Genomic DNA, 25,819 nt, shown 5'->3' with positions numbered 1-25,819 from the left:
TTCTTATTTCAAAGTATTCTTCCAATAATTAATGAAATTAGTCAAAAGGACTTAATGACACAAAATTGTAGAATTGCTGAATATGATTTAATCTCTAATGTTTTTGGTAATTCAATGTATATTGATTTTGCATTAAATCAAAATGAAGAAAATATTAATTGTCATATTAAAATACTTTTTGATGAAATGTTAAATCAAGTTATTGATGATTTTGATAAAGAGTCTAAGTGTTCATTTTCAATTGCATTATTTTCTATGGTTATTGGATTAACTCATTTCCCATATATTTATGATTTCATTATTCCTCTTTGTGAAAGAGTTAAAATTTATTTAAATTATTTTGTTGAAAATAAAGATGAAAGTAACAGTATTTTATTCTTAAATTTAGTAAATTATATTAATATCTATTATAGTCATATTAATCCTTCTCTTTTCATTATTTTAAATAATGATTTAGTTCAATCTATTATTACACCAAATTGTAGACTCTTCTTTTCTTCTAAAACAGTTTTACTTGAATACTATAACATTCTTCTTTCATTTAATTTACTTGAAGAAAAAATTGCAAAAGATGTCTTACTTAAAGTGTTTAATGGAATTGTATTAAATCAGTTACAAGACACTCATATTACTATAAATCTTTTTAATGAACAACAACAACCTTCAAATAATATTATATTTAATGGTCCAAAAGAAGTATTAAATCTTACTGCAAAATTATTTAGTAAAATGGTCAATTATTCATTTAAAGAAGAAAAAAAAGTTGGTGTAAAACAAAATGAAAATGGGTTATTTTTACTTGGAGAATTATTAAAACATTTTGATACTCAAACACATTCTTATCAATTATTTAATTGTTGTTTTATAATGAATGAAGCAATTAAAGGTTTAATTGAATATGACAAAGTTGATAATGAAAGTATTGAACTTGTAAAACAACTTTTTATTTCTGTTCAAAATTGCACAAATAAGGAATTACAATTTAGTTCTATTCAATGCGAATTATTATATTCTGCTTCTTTGTTATTAGTTTATAATAAAATAGAATTACAACCGTTATCTAATGATTTTTTAAAAGCAACTAATTCTAAGTCACCACTCATTCTTCAAAAATTAGTCGCCTTTCATATACTTTTTGATAATAATTTATCATTCTTACCTTTTGATCTATCTTTTTCTGCTTCTTTAATTCCTTTAATTTACCAAGGAAGAATTAAGGAACAAAAACAACTTAATTGGGTTGTTGAGCATTTTGATGAAGTTGTTTTATTACCACTTTCATTTGACATTATTCAATGGTTATTCTTTGGGATACCTTTTACCAAAGATACAATTATTTCATTTTTTAATCCATCTTTTGATAAAGATGAATTTATTGATTTATTTGAACATCAATTTTTTTATGACTCTGATATTACTACTATTCCACCAATCATAAAAAAAGAAATAATCCCTGATATTAATACTGTTGTTGTTATATCACAAACCCTTCGTTTAACTTTATTTAATGAATTTCTTATTCGTATCAAAAAACAAAAAATTCCAATGACAATTAGTGAATGTAAAGTGTCAATATGTTACTATCAATTATTAAAACAGTTAGTGTATTCCATAAGAGATCAACCTTCAGAAGAACATCAATTATTTATTAATAAAATCTCTTCGCTATGGAATATTTATCCTGACACTTATTATCAAAGTGACTGTCAAAATATTCTTACACAAGGTATAGGAAGTGAGTATGCAGTTGAATACATAACTTCTCAAATTAAAGAAGGAAAAGAAGTCCCATTACAGTCATTCAAAATCATTGAACAATTACTAAAAAATTCAATAACACATTGCCATTTTCATGATAAAATTATTTCAAAATTAGATTCTGCTAGATTTGAATCAATAACAGTATTTCCAAAAAATTGTTATAAAGAAATTGTTGATTCATTAAAGAACTACAGTTCTGAAGTTTCATTGTCATTACTTAATATTATAAAAGAATTAAGTAAATGTAATTATTCTTTTCCAACAGATTTTATTTGTAAAATATTATTACATATCAATAGAAACATTAAAATAGTTGAAAAATTTGTTAAAATTCTTAGTTCACATCCCTTGATGGAAGGTTATTTACAAGCATTATATAGTGATTGGACATTCTTTTTTAGTGAGTCTTCATTGGATAGTCTTTTTTCTTGTTTTAAATACACCCAAAAGGAAGAAGTTAAAAATCAAATTGAACAAGAATTATCAGACAATTACTTACCACTCATTAACAGTAGAAAACTCTTTATGAATAGTTCAAATGAACAACTTATTCTTTATAATCTTCATTTTGATAGTATTAAAGCTGAAACTAATCCAAAAGATCTTAGAATTAATTTAAATAATTTAGTTGATGCATTATTAAGTCAAAATGAATCTAATGATTGTGCATCAAAAACAGTATCATCATTCCTTTTTTATTATAAATGTTCTCAATGTACAAATGAACAAAAGAGTATAGACTGTTTAATGAAAGCATTTGAAATATTAATAGATAACGATCTTAGGATTTATAATTTTTTAATTCAAGACACATTAATAGATTTCTCTCCTTCATCAAAATTCTTCAAAAAATGGTTTGAAAAATATTCAATGTTATCAAATTTTCCATTTGTTTATATAGTAGATGTGTTTGCTGATTTCTTAAAAAAATATAAAAAATCAATAATTCCTTTGATAATACAAAATTCAAAAGCTGCTAATCAGTTATTACCATTAATGAATTATTCATCAATTAAACAATTAATAAGTCGTGACATTGAAATAATTATAGACCAATATTTAAATAAAGAAAGCATTAATATTATTGATAAAAAAGCATTACAAAATTATATTAATACTCATTATGGTAAAATAATGAGATCTTGTATTGGATCAAATTGTTTTGAGTCTTTAATAGAACATATGCCAGAACAGTTATCTCCATTATCATTAACACCACTTATTTTTTCAACTAAAATTAATTCTAATTATAAAGAAATTGTTCAATTTTTTTATAAATATTGTAATGATATAATTAATTATTCTAAATCAACTAATCCTGTTAAACCTGATTTAATGATTACTATTTCTTTATTTATTGGCAACTTATTGAAATTACAAGAATTTATTAAAGATGAAACAACATTTGGTTTAGTTATTCAATTTATTAATTCAAAAAGAAATAATCTTCAACCACTTTTCGTTAAAATTATATTCTCTTCATTAATTAATTATGTTCAACCATCTTCAAGAGTATTTACTGAACAGCTAAATGGATGTTTAACTGATATATTTCGAAATGGAATTGAAAAAGAATTAGTTGATATTCAAGAAGAAAATTATGAAAATGCTATTCCTTATCCTGTATTTATTCGTTCTTTAATAAATAATAATCCATATGTATATATTAAATCAGCACTATTATTATCACAAGAATATAGAGAATTATGTAATTCTGAAATGAAAACAAATTTATTATATGTTCTTCATGAAATAAATAATTCAGAATCTTTATTTAATACATCATTTAAACGAATGTGGGACTTTAAAATACTTACTTCATTTAATGAAACTTTAGAACTAATTTTATATAAAAGAGCTATATATCTTTTACTTACATTACAACCAAGTATTGAATTAATTCAATTTATCTATTTATTAAAAACACAAACACATTTTTATCACCAAATATCAAATGAATTTAATGGAATTATAGATGCTATAATTCAAAGCAGTTCATTTGAATTAATAAAATTTGATTCTTTACATCCACAAGATATAATTAATAATTTAAGTATACAACTTATTGATTTAATGTATGACAGAAATGAAAGAATTAAAAATACAATTAAACAAATATGTTGTAAAGATAATTTCTCTTCTAAACTTGTTATTAATGTATGTATTTATGAAATTACAAAAAATCCTACTGATCATTTAGTTAATTTTATTTTAAGCCAGATATCACATGAGGAAAAAAGAAAAGTATTATTACCATTTATTTCAAGATATTATACATTAACATCAAAATTATATCAATTATTCGATCTTTCTCAATTAATTCAAGATTCATTACGTTGGAATTATTCATTTAGTGGAATTAAATTCTCTGAGAGTTTAAGATTTACAACGTCTTATAATGGCAAATATAAAATATATGTAGAACGTCCACAAGAAATAACTAATTTAGATTTAATAGAACAATCATTAGAACATATTAATGATTTTAAATCTATTAAACAAATTATTAGTAGAAAAGTTGATGTTAATTTAGAAGATGGGTTTGGAAGATTATTACTTGCAGAAGCAGAAAGAAAAGGTATTGAAACTGAATTAAGAAATAATGGGCTATATCATTGTGCAGAAGTACTAACTAATTTTAATTCACAAACAGAGGTAACTGACTTAGATTATTCTATTGCATGGAGAACAATGAGTGACTGGGGAAATATTATTAGTTATAATACTTCTTTAAATGAAAATAAAGACTTTAACCTTTGGAAAGCTCTTAAATTTAATGAAAAAGATGCACTAAATTTATTTTCTAAAAAAGCATTTGATTCACTAAAACATGGGCTTATTGAAGAAGACTCTAAAGAACAATTAAGTTCTTCAATTGTTGATTGTTTAATTGTTGATATTGTGAAAACAAGAAATTGTGTTAGTGTAATAGAAGAGGGTGTTGATTGGATCAAAGAATGTGACGTTGATTATCAATTAATAAAAAAATTATTTGAAGTAAGTAAAGTATGTAAGATTCCTGATAAATCATTAACACAAAGCAAATATGCAAGAAAATGGGGCTATTCAAATGAGGCATATCTTACTTTATTATGTTCTACTAATGAAAGAGATGAAAATTGGTGGAGAGAATATGCTAAAATTAAATATCAACAAGAATATCATGATACAGCGTTACTTGCATTAAAAAATTCAAATGAACCACAAACTGTATTATTAAGTATTAAATTTAAATCACAAATTCGTTCTGATAAACGAGAAGAAATGACTGAATTAATTCAACGAATTGAAGCAGTAATTAAAGAAAGTGATAATAATAATGTTAAAAAAGAAACATTATCAAAAATCCATTTTAGAGTTGCTCAATATTATGACCTTCAAGCACAAGAAATAGATGAGTATAATAAAAGTAATATTGTACATGATAGAGAACAATTAATTGAAGATAAAAAATCTCAACTAAAAATGTTAGAATCAGGTAATGAAAAAATAAAACTATTTGATCAAAAATCAAAAAACAATATGAAAGCAAAATTAACAAATGAAATTAATTTATTTGAAAATGAAAAATTATCAAGAGAATACAATATTAAACTGTTTCATCAAAATGCTATTCTTAATTATTGTCAAGCATTAAAATTATCTAATAATTATGACCTATATTCAGTATTAAGAATATTATCAATATGGTTTAATTGTAAAAATGATAATAATATTAATTCTACAATATCAAATTATTTCTTAAGAAATAATGATGCTATTGATTTATCTAAATTACTTTCTGTTTCATACCAATTAATTGCAAAAATGAATAACTCTGTTCCTGATATGTCAAAGGTTTTAAATAAAATCATTTATCAAATTGCTTTAAAATATCCACAACAAACACTTTGGCATATTCTTATGTTATATAACTCTAATTACCATCCAGAAAAACCAAAACAACCTCCCTTATGTGCAAAAAACCTTCTTGATGAACTTTCTTCTAAAGAAAATATTTCATCAATACTAAGTCAAATGCATGAATTATCACATTCGTTAATTCATTTCGCTTATTTACAAAGTGGGTCTAGTTCAGGAAAAGTTCTTTTGCAAGAAAATCATATCCATTAGTATCTATCCCAACATGTTCTATGACAGGAGATAATTGTCCAAGCATCACTGGAATATCAAACTTTTATTCTTTAGTTGGAGGAATTAGAGCTCCAAAGAAAATGGAATTTTTAGGAAGTGATAATAAAAAATATTCATTCCTTCTAAAAAGTGAAGATGACCTTCGACAAGATGCTGTAATGCAACAACTCTTTGATTTATGTAATCATTTATTTAAACAACATCAACAAACAAAACAATTAAGAATTAGAACATATAAAGTTATTCCATTAAGTAAAGAAAGTGGAATGTTAGAATTTGTTACAGGAACAGAGCCTTTGTTTGTTGAATTGTCTAAAACACATGATTCAATTCACCCTGAAGAACCAACGTTTTCTAGTACAATGTCAGAGTTAGAAAAAGCACATAAAAATTTTAGAATTAATCGTTGTTTAGATAATTATTTTGATGTATTTAATAAGTGTATTAAATCTTATACACCATCATTTCATAATCTTTTTGATCAATTATATGGTAAAGATCCAAAACATTTATATGACATGAAATTAAATTATATAAATAGTACAGCTGTAACATCAATAATTGGTTATGTCTTTGGTATTGGAGATAGACATAACAATAATATTATGTTTGATGAAGCTACAGCAGAAGTTATTCATATTGATTTTGGAATCGTTTTTGAATATGGAAAAAAACTTCCTATCCCAGAAATTGTACCTTTCAGATTAACAAGAGAAATTCTTGATCCTATGGGTGTTTTAAAGTATGACGGTCCATTTAAAAGGTGTTGCGAAAATGTGTTACGAATTCTAAGAGATAATAAAGATTTTGTATTAGCAATTCTTCAAGCTGTATTGTCTGCACCACCTAAAAAACGGACTGATGAAGCTTTTGAAACATACTTAAAACAAATTAAAGGTAAAGATGAAAAACAAAACCAAAATAAAGAAGACAAAAAACTAAATGAAATGAAATCATATCAAAGTATTATGTTTAATACCAAAGAAAAACTTATGGGGATTGAAGGTGGACAAAGTTATAGTGTTGAAGGACAAGTAAATGAAATTATAAGTCAAGCAGCTGATATGGATAATCTTAAAAAAATGTATTGTGGATGGTGTCCATGGTGTTAAAATAAATTTATGAGATAAAATCCTCTTAACAAAATTGAATCTAATCAAATGAATAAAAATATAAAAAATAATAAGAATATTCTTATTATTATTTTTTTAATTTTTCTTGATTTAAAAACACAATTATTTATTTTTCTTGAAACTCTTGTTTATTTTCGTTCTATTTACTTTCTTTACTCAAAACAAACAATAAGAACTTTAATTTTTAAAGTTAGTCTGTGTTTGATTATATTATTGTTTAATTATTACTTCAACAACAATTAAATATTTAAATTAAACTCTTTAAAGAATTCTTATTACAACCATTAAATAAGTTAAAATAAATTTAAATAATTTTTCAATAATTAAACATAATATAGAAAATAATAATGAATGAGAAAAAATAATGTTTCAAAAATTTCATTAATTCAATTAAAAAGAGTTAAAAAAAAATTTAATAATAATATAATAATAACTTTTTAATAAAATAAAATTTTTAATATTTCATTTCATTAATATTTCATAAAAAACTAAAATAAAAACTAATTTAAAAATAATAATTAATATAATCAAATGCAAGATGCTTTGAATTTAATGTTTAGTGATCAGTCTTTAAATCAAGAAATAAAAAATAAAACACTAACAGCTGAGTTCTTTGTTAGTGATTCAACAAAAAAAATTATTGATCAAGCAAAAGTATCACAATATCCTGGATCACAAAAAATGCTTACTTTTATTGAAACGTCTCACATTAAAAATAATGAACGTAGTAAAAGAAAATTACCTCCTGTTCTTTCAAAAAAATTTATTAAAGAGGAAGCACAAAAATTACAACAAAAACTTCAAACAACAACAGAACCTCTTAAATCTAATAGAGAATCATTATATTCAGTTGGGCAATATGTTAATGTTCTTGTAAATGGAGTTGTAAGAAAAGGAAAAATAGTAGTAGTTTATCCACGAAAATTAAATTATTTAATTTTGTTACAACAATCAATATGGAATAACCAACAATCAAAATACATTTTAGTCCCTTATACTCTTATCCAATCAAACGAATTTAGTGATCATAAATTATTATCATTACTTAATAATTTACCTTATTTCAATAATAACCTATCACTAGTTCGTATAAAAAAAGAATTAAACTTTGAACCTACTTTTATTCCTCATCAATCTCTCCTGGTTTGTCCTTCTTTTTCTAATATCAAAAGAAAAATTATAACTAAACCATCTAAAATTACTCGTAATTCTTTTAAACCAAAAACAATTCCTATTCATCCTCAATCACAAGACTTAGCACTTAAAATGACAACTATTATTACTACAATTGTAAAAACTTTACTTAATAATCAATTAATTGATACCTCTTTAAAAAAGAAACTCATAAATACTCTTCCTTTAGAATATCAAACAAATCAACAAATCCTTCAGTTATTTGATTATGTGATGAAATATAATTGATTTGTATGTATACTTTTTCATTTATAAATTTAAATGAAAACTAAAAATATTCTTGATTTCTTTAAAAATTTGCTTAACAAATGTTATTTCTTCATATTTTATTGAGTCATCCATCCTTCTTCATCAACAACAGGTTTAGATGATTGCTTTGGAGTCTTTTTACCTTGTTTTATATGTTGAGTACTTTTCTTTGTATTTTGATGTTGACCATCTTTAGGTCCATATGTTCTCTTTCCTCTATCATCTGTTCTTCTTTCTCCAAACTCTCTATGTGGCTTTTCTGTATTCTCATATCTTCTTTCATATGTTTTTTTAGGAACAAACCCGTCATCATCTTTTCTTCTCCATGAATCAGCTGTATCAGCTTCACTTGGTTGAGGTGCTTCTCTTTCTTTGAATCCTTTGTGCTGTCTTTCATTATTTTCGTGTCTATATTCTTCATGTGAAACTTTTCTTGGAACAAATACTTCACCTTCTTTTCTTCTCCATGAATCAGCTGTATCAGCTTCTGTTGGTCCAGTTTGTTGTCGAGGTTCTCTTTGTTCATGTTCTCTAAATTCAGTTGGTGCTTTTCTTGGAACAAATACTTCACCTTCTTTTCTTCTCCATGAATCAGCTGTGTCAGCCTCACTTGGTCCAGTTTGTTGTCGAGGTTCTCTTTGCTCGTGTTCTCTAAATTCAGTTGGTGCTTTTCTAGGGACAAACACCTCTCCGTCCTTTCTTCTCCATGAGTCAGCTGTATCGGCCTCACTTGGTCCAGTTTGTTGTCTAGATTCTCTTGGTCCATGTTCTCTAAACTCTCTTTGATTTCTTTCAGCACCTTCACCTCCTTTTCTAGGTACGAATTCTTCTCCTTCTTTTCTTCTCCATGAATCAGCTGTATCAGCCTCACTAGGTTGAGGTTCACCAGCCTCTTCTCTATCTCTTTTAGGGGGGCGTCTCTTGAAGTCATGGCCATGTCCATGTCTGACAGTCCACAACCCATCATCTTCTTTTTTTTCACCTTCAGCACGTGGTTGTCTTTGTTGTCTTTCTTGATGATTAGCAAAATTAGGGACATAGATATCAGAAGATTCTTTTGGTTTTACTCCTTTTTTTTCTTCAACGTAAGTAGTTAAAAGGTCATCTACATTATTAATTTCTTCTTCACCAATAATTAATTTAGTCACCTTCTTATTCTTACGTCCACCTTTCTTACTCATTTTATGATTTAATAAATAAGTTGAAAACCCTCTTTTCTAAAACTATCAATTTCTTCATATTTTTTGTTTTATCTTTTTATTTTTTGAAAAAAAAAAAAGGGTTTAAAAGTCTTTAAAATGAAATACATTTATTCATCAATTTATTCAATTTTATTTTATATAACAGTTTTCTATAAATTTCAATTAAAATATTTATAAACAAAAAAGGAAGAAATAATAAAAATTATAATAAAATATAATTTGAAATATAAAAAAACAAAATAGGGTATTCATCTTATAATTCTCTGAAGACAGTGTACAAATGTCTACTAACAACAAAGTCACTGTAATCGATTGCCATGGACACGTTCTTGGACGTGTTGCATCAGTTGTTGCTAAACATCTCCTTCTTGGACAAAAGATTGTACTTGTTAGATGTGAAGATCTCCAAGTATGTGGAACACTCAAAATGAGATTAGTTCAATGGGAACTCTATCAAAGAAAAAGAGTTAACACCAATCCAACTCGTGGTGCTTTCCATCATCGTTCACCAGCTGATATGGTTCGTAAAGCTGTTAGAGGAATGCTTCCAAAGAACAATTACAGAGGAAAACTTGCTCTTAAGAATCTTAAATGTTTTGAAGGATGCCCAGCACCATATGACAAAATGAAGAAATCATCAATTCCAGAAGCTGCTGCTATTTATTCATTTAATCCAACAAGAAAGAGAACTCTTCTTGGAGAACTTGGAACTGCTGTTGGATGGAAATATGCTGATGTTGTTGCTAAGAATGAAGCAGAAAGAAAAGAAAGAGCAGCCAAATGGTATGCTGCAAAACAATTGAAACAAAAGGCTGTTGCTGAAGCTAAAGAAAAGATTCTTGCAGATGAAAAGTATAAGGCTAAAGTAGCTATCCTCAAGAAATTTGGTTATGCTTAACTCTAGTGGATTTTGTTGTGATTTATGGTTTATTTCTTTAAGATTTTTTTTATTTTTTCTTTTTATTTTATTTATTGTCTTTTTATAGAAATAACTTCCATTTTTGATAATATCATTTGTATTTAAAATTAGTTATTAATAACAAAAATAATTTATTTGTGTTTTTAAGGGAGTAACTGCAAAAATCAAGGGGGTTTTAAATTACTTGAACAAAATTGAACGTTTATTGAATGGGAAAAAGCAATGTTATGATTAATAATTAATAAAAAATTATAATAAAATTAAATAATTTAAAAAAAGTGAAATGAAGTGAAGAAATTCGCAAAAGATTTTCAGTTCTTAAAGTAAAAAAAAATAGAAAAAACGAAAAAATATGAATTTCATGAATTATTTGTGAAAGGAATTTGGGATAAAATCAAATAAATCAATAAAAAGAGCCCTAAAATCTTAAAAGTAATCAAAGTAGGAAAATGAGTGATCATCAAATGGAAAAGAAACCATTAACAAATTTAACATTACGCCAATTTGTTTTTAAAGCAACTGAACCACTTGCTGTTGAAGTTCCTGAAGAATTAACAAATTTAGAAGAAATGGAATTCTTTTCATGTGTTAATTTAGATAAACTCATTCTTCCTCCACATATGTTAACAATACCAAGTGGGTTGTGTTGGGGATGTGTTATGTTAACAGAAGTTATTCTTCCATCGTGTTTACGTTCAATTGAAGATAATGCATTTAAATCATGTATGAGATTAAAAACAATAAACCTTCCTCCTACAGTAACATATCTTGGTAGTAATTCATTTAATGACTGTGAATCTCTTCAAAAAATTACTCTTTCATCTATTAAAAAAATTCCTACGAGAGCATTTTGTGGATGTTTCTCTTTGAAAGAAGTTGAATTACCTGAATGTCTTGAGTCAATAGATGAGTCTGGTTTTGCTCTTTGTAGGGCTCTTGAAAAAATTTCAATTCCAGATAATGTTTCATCAATTGGTAAAATGGCTTTTAATGAATGTTCTTCATTAACTTCAATTTCTTTACCTCAGAATTTACAATTATTTGATGTCAGTGCTTTAATGAGATGTAGTAAATTAAAAAGAATATTTCTTCATGGAAAAAACGAAATTAATTTTAAAGTATCTTATCACGTATCTCAATTATTAGAAGAGACTGGTATTACTTGTACTAATATAGAATTAATTAATGGAGATGACTTAATCTTTTCTTGTAATGAAATACCTCCATCTATATCTTCTATTGGTGATTCATATTATAAAGAGTGTGAATTTAAAACAACAAGTTTTGTTATTCCATCAACAATCACTTCTTTGGGAGAAAGTGCTTTTTGTTTATGTGGTAATTTGAAGAAAATAGTTATCCCTTCATCTATTACCAATTTACCTGATTATTGTTTTGCCTATTGTACAGATTTAGTTGAAATTAAAATTCCAACGTCAGTCACTTCTATTGGAACACGTTGTTTTCATGACTGCATTTCACTTAAAGAAATATATGTTCCTGATAGTGTTATTAGCATTGGAGAAAGTTGTTTCTCTAATTGTACAAAGCTTACTTCAATAAGAATACCAACAAATTGTATTGAAAAAGAAAGTCTATCTCAAGTATTTCTTGGGAGTAAAAAACTATCTTCAATTAATGGAAATTCATTTGATTATACAGAAGAATGTTTATGTGATGAATTTATAGAAGAAGATGATAACGATGAAATCCATGCTCAAGGGTGGTAGAAGACAAAACAATCAATTTATATCTGACTTATATTTACTTGTTATATCATTAAATCAATTTTGATTATTTTTAATCTTAAAAATATAATAAAATAATAATATTATTTTTATTATAAAGAAGTGAGTGATAAGATTGTTAAAAAACCCTATTGCTTCATCTTATTTCATTAACAAATGCCACAAAGAAGAAAGAAGGTTCATAAGTCAAAAAGAAAAGGAGGAGAGACTGGTGGAATTCATAAGAGACTTAGTATGAAACATAAAACTAAAGATTTTGATCAAATTGTTTCTGCTATTAAAAATGGAGAAATGAACGTTAATGGAGAAATGGCTAAAGCATTACCTATTGATGAAGACAAACCAGGATTTGGGCAATTTTATTGTGGAGTATGTGACAAACATTTTATTTCACAAGCTGTTTATTTAAAACATTGCACACAAGGACCACATAAATCAAAAGTTAAAAGAGTACAAAAGGAAAAGCCATGGACTGTAGAAGATGCAAAAGGAAGAATTGATAATGGACCAAAGCTTGGAAGAAAACCATGGGACAACGATTTAAATTTACCTGTAAATCAAAACCAAGCAAATCAATGAAATCTTCTTGTTTAAAAATGCATTTCTTTTAATTAAAATTTTGATTGACTACTATTTAAATTAAAAAGTTTTACCGTTGATTTTAATGGGTTTACATAACAAAGAGATAAGAAGAATTAAAATGGCATTTAAAGAATGGAAGAACCATCAAATTTTGTTTTTAATAGAACTTATAAATGATTAATCAATGAAGAATCATTTAATTCATATTATTATTCTTCTTTTTTATTGTTTGAGTAATGGAGAAGAATTTCCTAAATGTGAAACATATACATTATGCACATCATGTACTGAAGTTCAAGGAGATGAATTTAGACCAGTTGCACGTGGATGTGTATGGTGTGAACAATCGTTTAAATCATATTGTTCATATCCAGCATCAAGTAATTGTACAATAGCAAATAGAAAAACGTTTGGGAAGTGTGGATTTAGTTGGGTTCCAGTAGTGATTATTATATTAATATTTGGATTTTTATTTTTTGTATATGGTTTATTTATTATGATAATCAAGCAATGTGAATATAATACTTATCAAAAAATATTAGCCAAAAATGAGAAAGAAATGGCATTTGAACTCATTACTAATTAATTAAATAATTTACAAAAAAAATTTAATGATTTTGGTTCTTATCGTGTTTTTACTATTGAAAATAACTTAAAAATTTAAAACTTTCTTTTATTTTTCTTTCAATAAACCTTTCTCTTTGTAAAACTTTAAATAAATAATTTATCAGAATGAGTGTTAGAAAATTTAAACATTGTATGCTTGGAGAATTAGGTGTTGGAAAAACCAGTATTGTTTTAAGATATGTTGAAGGTATATTTGATCCATCTTGTAAATCTACTTTAGGTGTAAATTTCCTTACGAAAACTTGTAAAGTCAAAGGTAAAAAAATTGATTTAAATATTTGGGTTTGTTAGATTTATATATTAATTCTAATGTGTCTCATTGAAATTAATAGGATACTGCAGGTTCAGAAAGATTTAGATCTATGGTTTCAATGTATTATAGAGGAGTTTCATCATGTATGATTGTTTATGATATTACTAACAGACAATCATTTGAAGGTGTTGAAAGTTGGTATAACCAAATAAAATCAGAACAAGACTGTGAAAATATCCGTTTGTTAGTAATAAAGATGTGTTAAATAATATATATTTATTTTTTAGTCATTGAAATTGTTGGAACAAAAAGTGATTTATCAACTCAAAGAGTAGTTAAAACTATTGAAGGTGAAAATCTTGCAACAAAATTTGGTTGTTTATTTGCTGAAGTTACATCAGTTGAAGGAGATAGTTTGTTGTAACTCTCATTAAAAGATTAATTAATCTAAAAAACTTATTTTTTTAGGTGTTGATAAGGCTTTTAATAATATACTTGATAAAGTTGATATTTCTCAATTCCATTGTTCTACTGATGAAGCTATTCCTGTTGTTGAAGATACTCATAATTGTTGTTAATATTAATAAATTTCATTGATATAAAACAATAACTAATTTCACTTTTTGCATTCTTTATTTTACTTAGAGCTACTTTAACTCATTTCTCTGTATTGTGTTTACTAACACTTTTATAAGAAATTTCTTAATACCATAAGTTATATACTTTTCTTTTCGTCACTTTATGTTATTCTCTATCAAATTAAAATAATTTTTTTGTTTTTTTTTTTAATTTAATAGATTCTTTTTTTTTATAATCATTCTTACATGTAAAAACAGTAAATAAATTTTTTATGAAAAATTACTAATTTACGACTTCTAAAAAATTATCTTTTTTGTATTTTTATTATTTTCATTTGTCTTTTTGTTTAAATTAATGAAAAATAGAAGATGAATTAAGATGAAATGATTAATATCAAACAAGTTCCTCTCTTCTCATTTTTCATGCCTCTTTTAAAGAGAGTTCTAAAGAAATATTAATTACGGAAAAATAAAAATTATTTTTCTGTGCAATCGAGATGTTTTCCTCATTGAATAATAGAATTTCTTATAATTTAAAATACCTTAAAATAAGATGGAAAATATCTTTATTGACTAATCATATTTTTAAAAGAATAATCAAAACAAAAAAAGTCACAATGAACAGAAGAATGTAAATTTTATCAATTTAATTGTTTAATTCTTCTTGATCTTGGAAATCTTAGTGGTCTTGACGGTTTTAACATTTTTAGCAATTCCGTGACCAAGTCTTTTTAAAGTCTTTTTAGTACTACTTTTATGGGTAATAGCTTTCTTTGGGCTTAAAATACGTTTAGCATCTCTTTCGATATCTCTAATAGCAACAAATCTCTTTTCAATCTTTAATGATCTAATCATCTTAGCTCTGAACTTTCTTGGAACAGCAGAAACAATCCTCTTAAGTGCTCTGAGAAGTAATAATTTCTTTTGGTTGAAAACAACTAACTTGGCTCTGAGATGAGTAAGTCTTCTACCAATTATATACTTCTCTCTCTTGGTAATAGCACTCTTTAAATCAACAATACTCTTATCAATCAAATCTCCATAATGTCTTTCGTCATCTTCTACTTCATCAATACGAATGGCAACTTCACTTAATCTTTCTCTAACTTTGTACAATGTTGGTGTCCAAAATCCACTTGATTGAGCTAAAGCACTAGCAATAAAAACCAAAAACACAATACCAATGAATTTCATTAAAATATGATTTTTTTGTTCTTTGAATTTCTTGTTCTTTTATTATTCTTTTTATTATTTTTTATTATTCTTTATCATTCTTTATTCCCCTTGTTAGTTCTCTTCTAATCTTTTAGGATTTTTCTTTAATTTCCCGTATTATTCCTTTTTTTCTAATCTCTCCTCTTATTTCTTATCTCTTTTTTCTTTTTCCCCATTTCCCTATTTAAGAAGAACTCATTATTGGATCTTGATTTTTATTTGGAACTATTTTTTTCTAAAATTAGATATTCAAATTTTATAAAAGAAATAACACAAATATCTTGAATAACAAAAAATAGTTAGTACTGTCCAAGTCGACGATACAAAAGTGGATATCCTGGATAATAGCCATGATATTGGAGTGGATGGAAATAACCAAAATACCCTCCATATCCTACGAAGTCATTGTACTTTAGTTCCAATGAATCATCTAATTCATATTCATTATCAAGTTCGTCATCAAATAAATCTAGAAATTCATCATCTAATAAGTCAAGATCTTCTGAGTTAAAAAGATCATTGCTAAGAACAAATGGAATGAGTAATAATAACATTATATTCATTTCTCAATAAAAATATAAAATTTCTTAGATTTTTGTTTTTAGTTTTTTATTTTTTTAGTTTTAAATATCATTAGAAATAAAAAATATCTCTTCGTGTATTATTTTTTAATACCGTTATTAACTGTAAATTGAAGAAGTAACAAGAGAATTATTAAGTAATTATAAAATCATTGGGTTATTAAAGTTCATAAAAGAATAGATCTAAAAATTTTCTATGTTCCTTTTTATCTTATTCTTGTTTCAATTTGCTATTTCGGATCAGTGCTACATATATTTTAATTCAGATAAGAATGTTTTAAATTATGGCAAGTATCCTTTTAGTCAATGTGTTTCTTCAGGAAAAGGGTGGGAATATGACAGGAATTCAAATCCTAAAAAGTTTAGATTTAAATCAGATTGTTGTGAAAATGGGTTATCTTATTTGAGTATTCTGATCAATGAAGCTGGCTCAACTGAATTTACTTTTGATTCAGACGCTTCCATTAAACAATTATTTGTAAGACCTCCTAAATTTGCAGCTGCTACAACTTTTAAACTTCAAAATTACAAGTCATTACTCTATATTATTGTTGAAAGGGAATACTGTTTTAGTGATACAGCAAATCAAGAAAACCTTTACATTTATGATAGACCTGCAGTGTTTCATACAACACTATGTTCTAAGACTTTTCTAATTTGGGTAACTAAAGACCGTCCATACTTGTATTTGTACCAAGAAAAGAATGATAAAGAGAAAAAAGAAATATGGATAAATGACAACAACAATGACAACACCAAAGAAGGATGTTGGTATGCATTTAATACAAATGGAGAACAAAAACTTCCAGATATTAAATGGGGAGTTATTAAAGAGGTATCAAATATTAATGGGTTTAGAAGATATGTCATTTGTCAAGGACAAAAGTCCCAGTCTGAAGAACCACAACCTGACTCATCATGTAAAATTACAACCGGGTCAACAGATGCACATATTTCATGGTTAACACTTAATTATCCGGATTGTTTGTATAATGGGTCGTTATACACATTGACAGTGTCTAATAATTATACTACCATTCGTTTCTTAAATGATTATGGATTGGAATGGAATGACATATATTTTGAGACAAGAACAAGTCCACTTGATATTATCATTTCAGAAACAAATATTCTTAATGTTAGTGGTCCTTCTGTTACTCTTCCAAATCAACCAATACGTGTAGATGGGTACGTCTCATTTAACACTTTAGTACTATCAAATGTAGAATCAGGAAATCATTATTTTAAAGAGTTGTCAGCTGAAACAATTGATTATTCTACTATCACTACAGACACAGTGTTGTTTACAGGTAAAGAATTAAAATCAAACAATGGGAATATCAAAAGTGTAAGTTGTGGGAATTCTAAAAGGTTTGTTAAATCAGATTCTCAAATTCAATGTGGTTGTGTATATTCTGATGGATATGATGTTAGTGATTGTTCAGAAATAAGTTCAACAGTAGATGCATTAAATAAAGAGTCAATTGCATTAACAATTAAATCAAATTCTTTCCAAGAGTCAAATTCTTATTGGTATTCAATAAATTATGCACCAGATGATGGTCAATTTTCTGGAACACTTATGGCATCTAATTGTCAGATTGGGGGCTCAATAACTCTGGTTGGGAAATTAACATGTACTAAGCTTATTCTTCAATCAGACACCACTATTGCAATTGTGTCTTCAGGAGAATTAAATATAATAACACTGGAAACAAATACAAACAAAATTAGTATCACAGCACCAAATGAAAATAGTCTTACCATTAGTTCAATCATAACATCATCAGAAGTCAATATCATAGGTGTTTTAAGTGAATTAAATAAATTAATAATCAGTCAAAATGCAAAAATTATACTTTCATCTGTTATTACAATTGATAGTGTTTCTGTAGATCCATCAACACAAACAAACACAGATTATACAATTATTAACCAATACAAAACAACTATTAATGAATTTACTTCAACAACAAAGCTTAGTCTCAAGGTTTCTAATCTTATATTTGGACCAAATGTAAATTCAATTTACATTAATAAATTAACAACTGATAGTCAATTGACTTTGAGTGACTCAGTAACAACATTAGTCATTGATTCGATTGAAATTCAATTCGCACTACCAAGCTTCTTTATTATCACAGGAAAAAGTAAAAATGAACTAAAAGTAACAATTAACTCGGCATCTGGTCAAGAAGATCCTTTTTATTTAATGTCATTGAAAGAAAGAAAAGTTACATTTACTAATTCGATGAAAACAATGTGTGATGGACAAATAGCAATATTTGGAACTCCTGATGATGAATCATGTGACAGAAAGGGATATGGAACAAAAACATGTTATAAGCGAGACGAAAGTCAGTATTACTATGAGAGTGAGTCATCTTCATTTTTTGATTATTCATGTCCAGGACATATATCTCAATATGTCACATCAACGTTATATATATCAGCATCAACAATTACCATTGATAATGATGAATATTATTCTAATATATTTGTTGTTTCACCAACAACAATAACTGTTTCAAATTATGAGTTACCATTAACTCTTCAAGCAAATGTTGTGATTGATGGCAATGGGAATTCAGTGTTGGCAAAAACAAATGGTAAATATTCAATTATTACTAAAGGAGAAAATAATCAGAACTTAATTATTGCTGATACATCTTCTTGCGGAATTACTATTTCATCAAATCTAATAGAAGTCGATGGAATTTGCTCTATTGGTTATTCAACATCAAGTGGAATGACTTGTAAGAAGTGTAGATATGGATTTAATTCTGATGGAAGTTGTATTGTTGCATCATCAACAGATGTTAATAATTGTGCTCTTATTTCTCCCAAGAGTAAATATTGCCTAAGATGTAACACTGGGTATTATATGGACAAAGGGGAGTGCTATCCATGTCAACTAAATTGTCTAACTTGTGATTCAAAACAATGTTTTATTTGTGAAGATGAATACATAAATGATAAATCAGATATTAATAAATGTATTCAAGATATCAAAGTATGTTCTTTTTCAAAGAATAGTATTTGTTTGAAATGTCCTCAGGGAATGATGATAGATAATGACCACACACGTTGTTCTACATCATGTGGGAATAATTGTTATTCATGTCTCGATGGGTTATCCTGTGATATTTGTGATATAAGTGTTAATGCAATTAAAAGTTCAACAACATGTGATGTTCCTTCTAATTCAATTAGTGTAAGTAATTCAGGAATTATTCAATGTTCTCCAGGATATTATTTATCAGAAAGTTCTACATGTGTTTCCTGTAGTTCTGGTGGATTACATTGTATGACTTGTTATTCAGTTTCTAATAATGTTTTTTGTAGTAGTTGTGTTGATGGTTATATCATGACAACTAGTGGGGTGTGTGTTTCTAAAGAATCAGTTTCATGTAGTGTAGTGTCAAAGTCCACTTGTTTGAGTTGTGATGATTCATCTAAATATTTTAATGGAAAGGGGTGTGTTAGTGGAACAGAGCATTGTTTAAAAACTAACAATGATGGAACATGTGTTGAGTGTTTGTTCTCAGAAACAGAAGAAAAATATTACTTATCAACAGACTCTGATGGGAACACAATATGTTCAGAACAAAATGACAATTTTTGTTCCTTATATACAAAAAGTGTATGTCGAAGTTGTGTTGATGGATATTACAATAATCAAAACAAGTGTTTACCATGTAATGCTACTTGTTCTAAATGTGTTAATTCAAAAGACTCATGTTATGAATGTCAATCTGGATATATTCTTCAAGGAGAATCATGTATTGTCTCCGAAACTACAAATTGTAAGATGATGTTAATAAGTGAAAGTTCTCAACAATGTGCTATTTGTAATGATGGATATTATAGAGATGGAAAAGTATGTTCAAAATGTATTGAAAATTGTGTTTCATGTGCAAATGCAAATGGTTGTTTAATGTGTATAGACAATTATTATTTTGATATAAAAACACAAAAATGTCTTTCCACAAGTTTACTTTCTAATTGTGAGACTACAAATAGATTTGGATGTGAAGTATGTGAAGATGGATATTTCTTAAATAGTTACACATGTTTATCTTGTGATAAAAGAACTGATGAATGTATTAGTTGTAATAAACAAAATGGAAGATGTAATTTATGTAATAATGATTATATTTTAGATGTTGACTACAAATGTAGTCATTATTCACAATTCTCTCATTGTGTTAGTGCTCGTAATAATATGTGTAGTAAATGTGATTTCTGGTACTCAGTTGATGTTGATGGAAAAGAGTGTAAGAGTTCACCAGTTTGGTGGGTTATTGTATTGGTTATTATTGGAGGGATAGTGTTAACAGTGATAACAATAATAATATTACTAGTGTTTATTAGAATTATTATTGGTAAAGCTACAAAGTATTCTCAAAATAAAAAACAAGGTTCAAATACAATTTTCAATATTAAATATTCAAATTCACTTTGGATAAAAGCAGATAATTCAAATTCAATTATTGTTAACCAAAAAGTAATTCAGTATGAAGATGAAATGACAGTAGCTTCAGAGAATCGAGCACTGTTTTGTATTGGTAATATTTCTCATAGTACAAAGAAAGTTCAATTTACACATAATAATTCACAAGAAATAAATTTAAATATAAAAGTTAATCCTGAGTGTGTCGTTTTACAAAATGGTCAAGGGTGTGAATTTGAATTAATAATTAACCCATTGTGTAATCTTACAATAGATGATACTCTTTCTTTTATAAGTTATGATTTTAAATCAAATAAAACTGAAGTATTTAAAATTCCTATTCAAGGAAAAACTAAATACTCACCAAGACTTAATCCAAATGAAATTATTTCAGAGAAAGTTATTGGAGAAGGATCATTTGGTATAGTTTTTAAAGGAAAATATAGAGGAACTACTGTTGTTATTAAGAAATTTAAAAATATGGGAGATGAGTCATTAAAGGAATTTGAAAAAGAGGTTACAATGTTAGATAAGTTTAGGTGTGATTATGTTGTTTATTTTTACGGAGCTGTATTTGTACCAAACAAGATTTGTATTGTAACTGAATTTGCACAATTTGGGTCATTAGAAGATTTAATGAAGAAAAAAGATGAAAGTGAAGTATCTATGAAATTAAGAATTAAATTTATGTTAGACAGCATTAAAGGTATTGAATATCTTCATTCAAATGGAATATTACATAGAGATATTAAACCTGGTAACATCTTGGTATTTTCTTTGGATGTTACCGTTGATATAAATTGTAAATTAACAGACTTTGGAGCATCAAGAAACATTAATATGTTAATGACTAATATGACATTTACCAAAGCAATTGGAACACCAAAGTATATGGCACCAGAAATATTAAATAAAGACCATTACAAAACAATGGCCGATATTTATTCATATGCAGTAACAATGTATGAATGCTTTAAATGGGGAAGTGCTTTTACGTCAAATATTAAACCATGGTGTATTTGTGATATGATTAGTTCAGGAGAACGACCATCCCTAGAATGTATCAACGATAAAAATTTACAATCACTAATTCAAGAGTCTTGGGTGCAACGACCTGATAAAAGATTAAGTTGTTCAGAAATCATAAGTAGATTAACAAAAATCTTGGAACAACTAAATTAATATAGGGACTATAATTGATTTATTAATTAAGTTATAACTTCTTTCATAGATATTTTATTAAAACCAATAAGGCTTTTGACGACTAGTACTAAAATGATTTTATTTTTATTTTTAAATCCAAACAAATCAGAAATCAAATTCTTAATCTCTACCATACTTAATTATTTTATCTTTCCATTTACAATTCAACTATTTGTTTAAGAATACATTAATTGATTTATATTGTATTAGTGTTTAATTAATTTAGAATTGAAGTAAAATCATCATTGTTGATTAATATTTTTAATCATTTTTTTATTTCTTTAAGGAAAATAAAACATTGTTTCATTCATTACTGGAATATTAATTAATGTCTTCATTGTATGATACTGTTTACAATTTGATTATATATAGAATATTAACTAATCATCAATTTTATTGTATTAAATTGTATATCACTCAACACTCTAAGTTTTAATGAACATACCATTAATCTATTCTCAGATTTTATCCTATGTTTACCAGTATTTTGTTTATTATTTAATTCTCTGATTCATTTTATTGAAATACAGAAATATCTAATTCAACAGAACATAATGACAACAATAAATTGTAATAGTATTTGCATATATTTATCATTTGTTGAATGATGAGTAAATGTTGTTGTTTATTAAATGTGAAATTCAAAGCATATGAACTAATTCAAGAATACCATTCAATTCAACTGAAAATAATGACAAAGATACAAATGATTAAATGGGATATAGATATAGGACATTTATAAAGAAATACTAAATGGGTACAGTTCAATTAAGATGACTTTAGTGATAAAAATAAAGAAGAACTAAAAACTCGAAATAAGAATAATAAATGATTCCAAGTAGCACTACAATTAATTCTAAAAAAGTTAGTTTTGAAGAGTTAAATGAGAGTGAAAAACGGATTAAAATGATTGACTCAATCACAGAGTTCAATGAAGAAAGTGAAGCAAAGTCAAGAACAAGAAAATTAGTTGATTATATTAGAACCACAAAACCAAAAGAAATCATTGTCATTCTACAACAACACGAGAAAGTAGTTAGAATGGCAGAACATATTAATAAACAACTTGAAATAATTAATTCATATCTGAAAAGAATTCATGAAGAACCAAGTTATACTCTCATGACATACCAAGAAAAACGAACAGAAGAAATAATTTGTAAAGAGAAGTCATTTGACAATTTTATTGAAATAATAAAACAAAGTATTCAAGTTTGTCCTGAACAGTCTTTCTTTATTTACTTTTTTCCAACTAGTCAATTTACATTAACAAAAATACCTCCTAAATGTGATTTAGTAATACAATACTCCTATCATTATGAAATTAATGATCAAATGAAAAACACTATCATTAACAGTCTCAATCAAAAACCATATTTTATTTTCCAATGCATTCATCCTAATAAATTCTATGATGATCCATTTGTGATGTTAAATTACAACGATTTACCACTACTCCAAAATGGTTTAATTCCACCATCATACATACAAGGAAATTGTATGGAAGAAGTTACAAAACTCGAAGGAGTTCTTATTACACCAATATTTGAGGAATATGAGAAGATGAGAATATTTGCAAGTAGAACAAAAGAATACAGAGTTATTCCATGTCAAATCACAATGAAGAATATTATCAATGATAAAGGAAAAAGAATTACTATCAAAGGAAGTATAAAAGTTGACAACAATGATATTCCTATTGTAATCAAACAATACAAACAAAGTGAATATTTTTATAATGAAAGTTATTTGGATTATCTTGATTCCATTGGATTATTAGTCAAAGCATCAGAACAATACAATAAATATGTTGATATGTATAATAGTCGACTTAAAGATGAGAAAGTACATCGAATGAAACGAGTAAAATGTGAAGGAAGTCAGATGTTTGTTGTAACAAATCAAATGAATCAAGGAGGAACATTACGACTTAAAGAAGTGAAGGATTTGATTGATAAAAAGGAAAAAATGATAATTGAAATGTATCATGAAGAAGCAGAAACACAAATAATTCAAGCAATCAACGAAGAAGGAAGTGGAATTAGAGATAAATTAGGAATAAAAAGTATGGAAGTTTATGGAGGTGTTTTAAGTGTAGAAGCATTCAACCATTTTCTGTGGTGTCAAAGCAGTGAAAGTGTTAGTGATTTGGTGATAATGAAAAATGTATTTGTTATACTAACAAACAATGAATACACTATAATTAAAGCAGAAGTTATTCATAGCAAACCAAGTAAATATTATTTCATTCAATATTCTGATGAATTTGATATTGTAAAGAATATTTTTATCACAAACCATCATTGTCAAACAATATGTACTATGTTTAAGAAGTCTGAAGATGAAAATAGAGATATTGATTATGAAACTAATGACAAATACACTACTCAATTTATTCATTGAAATCTTTTTGAATATTTTATCAGTTATCTTTTCAAATGAACACTAAATAATGAACTAAATACTTAAAACTTCAAATAACTTCAATTCTTCTTTATAACCAAAGAAAGAAACCAAATTATAATCTATTTATTTATTGTCAAATCAATTTTATTATATCAAAAGAAATTTATCAGCATGAAATTATTAATCCCATGTGAATAATTGTTATATAATTTCTTCATTGAATATTATTATTGAATTCATATCTAAATCATACATTCATTGTTTATCTTCATTTATTCATCTTTCTTTAAAATAAAACATCTTCATTCAATCAATTCTTTTCATTATTTACAAACATAACACATCCTTTAATTTATTTATTGAATTATTCTTAAATCATTTTGTCCATATTGAAGTGGTTATGACTTACAAATTTCTATATCTAGTATTAGTTTATTTAAATAAGATTTATTAAAACATAAAAGAATACTGATTGAATGGTTAATGAATGATATCTTCATTATGTCTCAGATGATTTATGATATTGGTTTTGTTTAAATTCATGAAATGAGAATAAAACATGTAACAACATTAAAACAAAGTTGAAGAAAGAAAAGAATAAAATAATAAATAAATGATTGAATTAATAAAAAGACACAATGAAAAAGTGTAATAAATCAAATAAAAATACCAAATCAATGAATTTACATGAAAATACACAATAACATTCTACTTCATTGTTAACAATTAGAAGGCAATTAGAAGCATTAAAAGAATATCAATGTGGTGAACATCCAAGTAGAATTATATTTGTTTCAGGGATTTGTAGAAATGAATATGAAAACATTAAAAACAAAATCAAAGGAAGTGGAACAATCAAAGCCGTTTATGATAAATGTTTAAACTCATATCATTTTATTCTTATTTCATACTTTGATCTAAGAGATGCAAAGACAGTATATAGATTACTACAAAATAAATATTCAGTATCATATGCAATTGCAAAAGATGTTTTAAATGATAATGAACAAAATCAAGGAACAATTGTAGTATTTAACATTGAATATTCAATCACAAATACACAATTAAAAGATGTGTTTGGAAGATATGGAGATATCAAAGAAATTCGTGAGACACCAAATAAAAAACATCACAAATTTATTGAATATTATGACTTAAGAAATGCACAGAAAGCAATTGAAAAGTTAAACCATTTTGAAATGAAAGGAAGAAAAATAAAAATTGAACCATCCAGACCTGGTGGAATTAGACAACAACTCATTTTACGTTGTGTTAATGCATTAAAATTACCTAATGATCTTATTGGATTACCACCACCACATGAAATGATTAAACTAATTGATGAATCAATTAAAACAAAAGAAATAATGAATGAAATAACAAATGAATCTTTTACTATTTCATTACCAAAACCAACTGTTGTTGGTGAAGAGTTAAGTAAAAGATTTATTGGAAATGAAAGTGTTGGAACACCTCATCTTGTTAATTATAGTGAATCTATTAATCAAATCAAAGGAATTGGTTTAAATGAAGGTGAAGATGTAGATGAATATAAAAGTGTTATTGTTATTAATAATATCC

At 26.2% G+C, this 25,819-nt stretch overlaps 12 protein-coding genes across 12 annotated transcripts in view, besides 22 other annotated features; 10 read left to right on the top strand and 2 right to left on the bottom strand.

Moving 5' to 3' along the window:
* Positions 1-7,007, top strand: part of EDI_100660 (ataxia telangiectasia mutated, putative) — a gene marked incomplete at both ends in the record, with an annotated part of 7,363 nt that extends 356 nt beyond the window's left edge. The window contains 3 exons of the mRNA XM_001733331.1: positions 1-13; positions 49-5,833; positions 5,875-7,007. The exon at positions 1-13 is cut by the window's left edge and continues 356 nt beyond it. Of these exons, the coding sequence (XP_001733383.1) occupies positions 1-13; positions 49-5,833; positions 5,875-7,007 (6,931 nt within the window). The remainder of the gene's footprint in view (positions 14-48; positions 5,834-5,874) is intronic.
* Positions 320-342: a sequence feature (AT_rich).
* Positions 369-412: a sequence feature (AT_rich).
* Positions 2,994-3,064: a sequence feature (AT_rich).
* A 51-nt stretch (positions 7,008-7,058) lies between the features above and the next one.
* Positions 7,059-7,142: a sequence feature (AT_rich).
* A 169-nt stretch (positions 7,143-7,311) lies between these two features.
* Positions 7,312-7,480: a microsatellite.
* Positions 7,481-7,556: a sequence feature (AT_rich).
* Positions 7,557-7,559: 3 nt separating this feature from the next.
* EDI_100650 (uncharacterized protein) lies at positions 7,560-8,450 on the top strand (the record flags this gene model as incomplete). The annotated part of the gene is made up of 1 exon (XM_001737431.1): positions 7,560-8,450. The coding sequence occupies one exon, from the start codon at positions 7,560-7,562 to the stop codon at positions 8,448-8,450; it is 891 nt and encodes a 296-aa protein (XP_001737483.1).
* Positions 7,949-7,969: a sequence feature (AT_rich).
* A 98-nt stretch (positions 8,451-8,548) lies between the features above and the next one.
* Positions 8,549-9,652, bottom strand: EDI_100640 (uncharacterized protein; the record flags this gene model as incomplete). Its single annotated transcript, XM_001737430.1, has 1 exon — positions 8,549-9,652. One exon carries the CDS (start codon positions 9,650-9,652, stop codon positions 8,549-8,551), a length of 1,104 nt encoding a protein of 367 aa, XP_001737482.1.
* A 56-nt stretch (positions 9,653-9,708) lies between these two features.
* Positions 9,709-9,750: a sequence feature (AT_rich).
* A 39-nt stretch (positions 9,751-9,789) lies between these two features.
* Positions 9,790-9,848: a sequence feature (AT_rich).
* Positions 9,849-9,915: a microsatellite.
* Positions 9,916-9,953: 38 nt separating this feature from the next.
* EDI_100630 (60S ribosomal protein L16-B, putative) lies at positions 9,954-10,571 on the top strand (the record flags this gene model as incomplete). Its single annotated transcript, XM_001737429.1, has 1 exon — positions 9,954-10,571. The coding sequence occupies one exon, from the start codon at positions 9,954-9,956 to the stop codon at positions 10,569-10,571; it is 618 nt and encodes a 205-aa protein (XP_001737481.1).
* A 43-nt stretch (positions 10,572-10,614) lies between these two features.
* Positions 10,615-10,655: a microsatellite.
* Positions 10,656-10,690: 35 nt separating this feature from the next.
* Positions 10,691-10,729: a sequence feature (AT_rich).
* Positions 10,730-10,822: 93 nt separating this feature from the next.
* Positions 10,823-10,870: a sequence feature (AT_rich).
* Positions 10,871-11,041: 171 nt separating this feature from the next.
* On the top strand, positions 11,042-12,322 carry EDI_100620 (uncharacterized protein; the record flags this gene model as incomplete). Its single annotated transcript, XM_001737428.1, has 1 exon — positions 11,042-12,322. The coding sequence occupies one exon, from the start codon at positions 11,042-11,044 to the stop codon at positions 12,320-12,322; it is 1,281 nt and encodes a 426-aa protein (XP_001737480.1).
* Positions 12,323-12,370: 48 nt separating this feature from the next.
* Positions 12,371-12,439: a sequence feature (AT_rich).
* A 57-nt stretch (positions 12,440-12,496) lies between these two features.
* Positions 12,497-12,919, top strand: EDI_100610 (uncharacterized protein; the record flags this gene model as incomplete). The annotated part of the gene is made up of 1 exon (XM_001737427.1): positions 12,497-12,919. One exon carries the CDS (start codon positions 12,497-12,499, stop codon positions 12,917-12,919), a length of 423 nt encoding a protein of 140 aa, XP_001737479.1.
* A 187-nt stretch (positions 12,920-13,106) lies between these two features.
* Positions 13,107-13,508, top strand: EDI_100600 (uncharacterized protein; the record flags this gene model as incomplete). The annotated part of the gene is made up of 1 exon (XM_001737426.1): positions 13,107-13,508. The coding sequence occupies one exon, from the start codon at positions 13,107-13,109 to the stop codon at positions 13,506-13,508; it is 402 nt and encodes a 133-aa protein (XP_001737478.1).
* Positions 13,502-13,535: a sequence feature (AT_rich).
* A 119-nt stretch (positions 13,536-13,654) lies between these two features.
* EDI_100590 (uncharacterized protein) lies at positions 13,655-14,380 on the top strand (the record flags this gene model as incomplete). The annotated part of the gene is made up of 4 exons (XM_001737425.1): positions 13,655-13,831; positions 13,882-14,041; positions 14,090-14,215; positions 14,271-14,380. 4 exons carry the CDS (start codon positions 13,655-13,657, stop codon positions 14,378-14,380), a joined length of 573 nt encoding a protein of 190 aa, XP_001737477.1.
* Positions 14,064-14,088: a sequence feature (AT_rich).
* Positions 14,381-14,558: 178 nt separating the features above from the next.
* Positions 14,559-14,617: a sequence feature (AT_rich).
* Positions 14,618-15,034: 417 nt separating this feature from the next.
* EDI_100580 (uncharacterized protein) lies at positions 15,035-15,574 on the bottom strand (the record flags this gene model as incomplete). The annotated part of the gene is made up of 1 exon (XM_001737424.1): positions 15,035-15,574. The coding sequence occupies one exon, from the start codon at positions 15,572-15,574 to the stop codon at positions 15,035-15,037; it is 540 nt and encodes a 179-aa protein (XP_001737476.1).
* Positions 15,575-15,585: 11 nt separating this feature from the next.
* Positions 15,586-15,766: a microsatellite.
* A 397-nt stretch (positions 15,767-16,163) lies between these two features.
* Positions 16,164-16,245: a sequence feature (AT_rich).
* Positions 16,246-16,372: 127 nt separating this feature from the next.
* Positions 16,373-21,811, top strand: EDI_100570 (protein serine/threonine kinase, putative; the record flags this gene model as incomplete). The annotated part of the gene is made up of 1 exon (XM_001737423.1): positions 16,373-21,811. The coding sequence occupies one exon, from the start codon at positions 16,373-16,375 to the stop codon at positions 21,809-21,811; it is 5,439 nt and encodes a 1,812-aa protein (XP_001737475.1).
* Positions 21,812-21,907: 96 nt separating this feature from the next.
* Positions 21,908-21,928: a sequence feature (AT_rich).
* Positions 21,929-22,083: 155 nt separating this feature from the next.
* Positions 22,084-22,111: a sequence feature (AT_rich).
* Positions 22,112-22,660: 549 nt separating this feature from the next.
* On the top strand, positions 22,661-24,235 carry EDI_100560 (uncharacterized protein; the record flags this gene model as incomplete). The annotated part of the gene is made up of 1 exon (XM_001737422.1): positions 22,661-24,235. One exon carries the CDS (start codon positions 22,661-22,663, stop codon positions 24,233-24,235), a length of 1,575 nt encoding a protein of 524 aa, XP_001737474.1.
* A 486-nt stretch (positions 24,236-24,721) lies between these two features.
* On the top strand, positions 24,722-25,819 carry EDI_100550 (uncharacterized protein; the record flags this gene model as incomplete). Its single annotated transcript, XM_001737421.1, has 2 exons — positions 24,722-24,764; positions 24,992-25,819. Coding segments are annotated over 2 exons (871 nt in total), but the record flags the coding sequence as incomplete, so codon positions are not given.
* Positions 24,812-24,921: a microsatellite.

The sequence above is a fragment of the Entamoeba dispar genome, genomic scaffold (genome assembly GCF_000209125.1).
Source record: "Entamoeba dispar SAW760 scf_1105229460621 genomic scaffold, whole genome shotgun sequence".
In the NCBI taxonomy this organism is placed as follows: Eukaryota; Evosea; order Mastigamoebida; family Endamoebidae; genus Entamoeba; species Entamoeba dispar.
Note: the sequence above shows the minus strand (reverse complement) of the source record. Positions and strands in the feature narration are given on the sequence as shown.